The sequence below is a fragment of the Lactuca sativa genome, chromosome 3 (assembly GCF_002870075.4).
Source record: "Lactuca sativa cultivar Salinas chromosome 3, Lsat_Salinas_v11, whole genome shotgun sequence".
NCBI classification, from domain to species: Eukaryota; Viridiplantae; Streptophyta; class Magnoliopsida; order Asterales; family Asteraceae; genus Lactuca; species Lactuca sativa.
The window spans coordinates 211,430,433-211,434,287 of record NC_056625.2 but is presented as its reverse complement, the minus strand read 5'-3'; the positions used below and the strand labels follow the sequence as shown (position 1 = coordinate 211,434,287).

The following is a 3,855-nucleotide window of genomic DNA, read 5'->3' as shown; positions in this document are numbered from 1 at the left end:
CATTTACGACGCGCGGTTATGACACGCAATGCGTATCAAGGAAGGCCCTGTCATAAAGGATCACGACACGCATTTGCGTGTCGTAACCTTACGACGCGCGTGTTTATGACGCGCAATGCATATCAAGGAAGCCCCTGTCAAGAAAGGCTATGTCATAAATGAAGAAGACATACATTTTTGCGTATCATAATTTTAAATGTTCTAAAAAAAATATTTATATATTTATTAATTTTTAAATTGAATTTGCATTTAATGTCTCATAATAGAAATAAAATATCATATACAAAAAATACAATCCATTGCATAAAATTTAATGTCATACAATTCTATTTTTTACAATATCTAAATTTGCATCTAATCTACTCTCTACATCAAATTCCAACTAAGTAAAGTTGCATCTTGCCTTTCATAACTCTTTAAGACTAATTCTCCAAACAGCTGTTATATGGATAAAAATTTGTACATTGGCCCATCTCACTCAAGAATGACTTAGCCAAATTCAACTCCAAGTATTTACTGCATCTTGCCGATAATGCTGCAAGATTTGAATCAAGTGGCTTCATATTCCTTTCTTCCACCAACTTTACCTGATGCACAAAATACACAGAAACAAAAAAAACATTGTAGAGGAAGGGGTAATTTGGGAAAATGTGAGGGGTATCCTCTGCAAAACAAAACAAAAAATATCCTTTGCAAGATTTGCTCTTTAGTATCCTCTGCAAAACAAAATAAAAAATATATATCAAAAAATTGAATTTTTTATAGTTTTATATTATAATTATGCCTAGAGTATTGCATACCTGAAGAACCATTTGTTAGCTCTACAACACTTTTTGAATCTGAACCAAGCTTTCATCACTAACACTAACACCTTTTGTAGCCCCACATGAAACATCTTTTTCATCCGTTATAAGACAACGTACTGGAGATAATTCACACTCTACATAATCAAAAACACGTGTTAGCATGAAAGAATCTTCTAGAAGCTAGAATATAAGCATGGAGATAATTCAAATTCTACAGAGAAAATCACCATTTTTGGTTGACGCTGTTCCAAGTTGCCCATGCTTGTTCCAACCAAAAGAGAAAGAAAGGCCATCTTCAATTAGAACAACAGTATGGCCTGCCCCACTTCTTGCTTTCACAACTTTATACCTGAAAAATGATTTGAAATTTTTCAAAAATCGAATCACAAATACAAAAATAGACTAGAATGGTGGAGCCAGTGATTTACACATGTGATATTATAAATAATTCTGATTACAAAGTCAAACACATATAAAGAAAAGTCAAAAGTAATACCTAAATGGTGGAGCCAGTGATTTTTTCAATAGAAAATGTAGTTCCATACCATGGCTCTGTTAGCTCAGTATGTCCATCAAAGTTTGTTGACTCCCAAATGTTTCTGGAACCAGAAGGGCATACTGAGAAATCATATAAATTTAGCGAGCACTAACAAACTCATTGATAGATGATACGCTACCTTACATTGTTTGGTGTGATCTCACTTAGTGCAGACTGAATAACTTCAGGGGAAAAAAGTGGAAGGTAAAGATGATCCAACTAGCCAATATTTTGAAGGGTATAACTACAATGTTGTTCAAAATCAAAATGATTATTCAAATAAGTAAAGCAAAAATATGATAAAAAGTGCAAATACCTGCATATTTGATGAAAACTAGAGGGGTTACCCGCGCGTTGCGCGGGGCGGAATGTGTTCATTTTCTGACACGCATTAATCCAGAAAAACAAAAAAAAACTGTTGAAATGATAGGGGCGATATGGTCATATTGCTGCTCGTACAGTGGTTCAAGCAGCTTCACGTCTTAACTCAGCAGCCTGCCCACTGCCTCGGAAATACATGTATACTTGCTGCACAATGACATATATACCCTTTAGTTTCAAAAAGAAAAAATCTTTCTGCAAGGGCAAAATGGGAAAAGCGATGAGAAATCTGACCTGGATAACCCAGAAGACCCTATTCATGAATTCATGAACCTGCCCAGCCTTTTTCTTTTTCCTCCATTGTCCCTATTGATTTGAACAACAATCCAAACCCCTCTGTCAACTCAAAGAAACGATCCAAGCACTCCTACCCCTTATGGTTGTTGTACCGATCTCAGCCTCTCCCTTTTCTTTCGAAGCGAAGAAGTGGGGAAGAAGGACCGATGACCTAACTGATTGTGTCGAGGCTCCATAGAGATTGAGTGGTTGAAAGAAGAAACATTGGAGAGATAAAATAGAAGAAAACGTTAGTAAGACAAATAAGTAAAATGCATTTGCCATCTCTTTTATTTAATGAGGTAAATGGTGCTTCTGAGATTTTAGTGAAGAATATGAAAGAAACGTATTGCAGGTCTTATACTAACCTGATAAAGCAATAAAAGGGTAAGAATAATTTGTCATTTCTGCTCTCCTTTGATGCAGATCTGCCATTGCTTTCACCTTCCCTACTGCCAAAGATTTATTAGTTCAGTTAATCAAAATGTAGATGTTAGTAACGGTAAAAATACTATAACCTGCGTTTAAAAGAACACAAAAATAATATATAAATGTTAGTTTGACAATTGTAGATTTTGAGTACTTAATTTTCATTTCAAAGTTTTTTTTATTAGAAGGGTAAAATGGTAAGTTTTCTAAATTAGCAGATCCGTTCAACAATCTTACCCAACATGATTGAATCATTCAGGCGAGTTATTGGGACAAACCTCTTAACGATGCACAGAAATACATGATTATCGTACAAAGGAAATAGCGCATTGTTTTTTAGAAGTAGGTTAAGACTAAATTACAATTTTGGTATGTGAATCATTAATTTTAAGTACTTGTCTGTTTTTTTTTAGAAAGAGCATTTTGCCCTTGGACCAAACCCGAAAAAAACATGGACCAAATTATAATTTAATATCGAGTTCGTTATTAAACTATATTCTAAGTTATAAAGTATTTTATTTTTGATCATATTAAAATGTGAATAGTTAATTCTAACTACTCATCTATTAATTTTTTTACAAAAACCACTTTACCCTTTGCCCCTTGGACCAAACGCAAAAAATACCGTATACCACAGGGACCGAATTGTAATTTAATCTTGATTTTATTATTGAGCTATATTCTATATCATAATATAACAATATATTTTATTTTTGGTCATCTTAAAATGTATAAGAAATTAAATTATTTTAAATTTAAAACTATTATTTTAATTTATAAATAAATAGAAATGAGCATACCCAATCTTTTTGCACAATAACTTGCCATCATGCAATAAGGTTTTCTCCAAGATGGTTTGCCTTGTTGAGGTGCTGAAAGTTCTTCTTTTCTTTTAGAAAGTGTAGATTCCAATGAGTACAATGTTGTCCATACGGGTTTATTATTGTCTTCAACCTTAACATAGTAAAAAAAAAATTAAAAATTTAAAAAATAAATAAATAATAAAAGCAACAATTAAGCACACCTCAAACTTTCTTGATTGTTTTAGTTAACCATAATATCAGTTCTGAGTAAATAAACATACAAAGACCAAAATCAAGATTTAAATATCACACATACACACTTGTTTATCTTTGGATCATCTGTCACTTTCTTTTCTGTTGATTTTGCAAAAAGATAAATATAATTTAGATTTTAGAAGGTGTTTGTTTTTTATACGAATAATATTTTGGAAGAAATTGGAATATAGATCTGAAAATCAATTAGGAATTAGTGTAAAAGGATTAGCCTTTTAATAGTTTCTTGTTCATGAAGCCTTTTTAAAACGTTTTTAAAAAAGGGTATTCCGGTCATTTACAACATATGTAACTAAAGGGATATTTTGTTGAACAGAAAAAAAATGAAATACAAATACAAATTACATTC

The 3,855-nt window shown here is 32.2% G+C and overlaps 1 protein-coding gene across 1 annotated transcript; it reads right to left on the bottom strand.

The window, feature by feature from the left end:
* Positions 1-385: 385 nt before the first annotated feature.
* On the bottom strand, positions 386-935 carry LOC128133070 (pentatricopeptide repeat-containing protein At1g76280-like). Its single transcript, XM_052770079.1, has 2 exons — positions 801-935; positions 386-716 (listed from the first exon to the last, which is right to left on the bottom strand). Exons 1-2 carry the CDS (start codon positions 810-812, stop codon positions 423-425), a joined length of 306 nt encoding a protein of 101 aa, XP_052626039.1. The 5' UTR covers positions 813-935; the 3' UTR covers positions 386-422.
* Between the last annotated feature and the right edge of the window lie 2,920 nt (positions 936-3,855).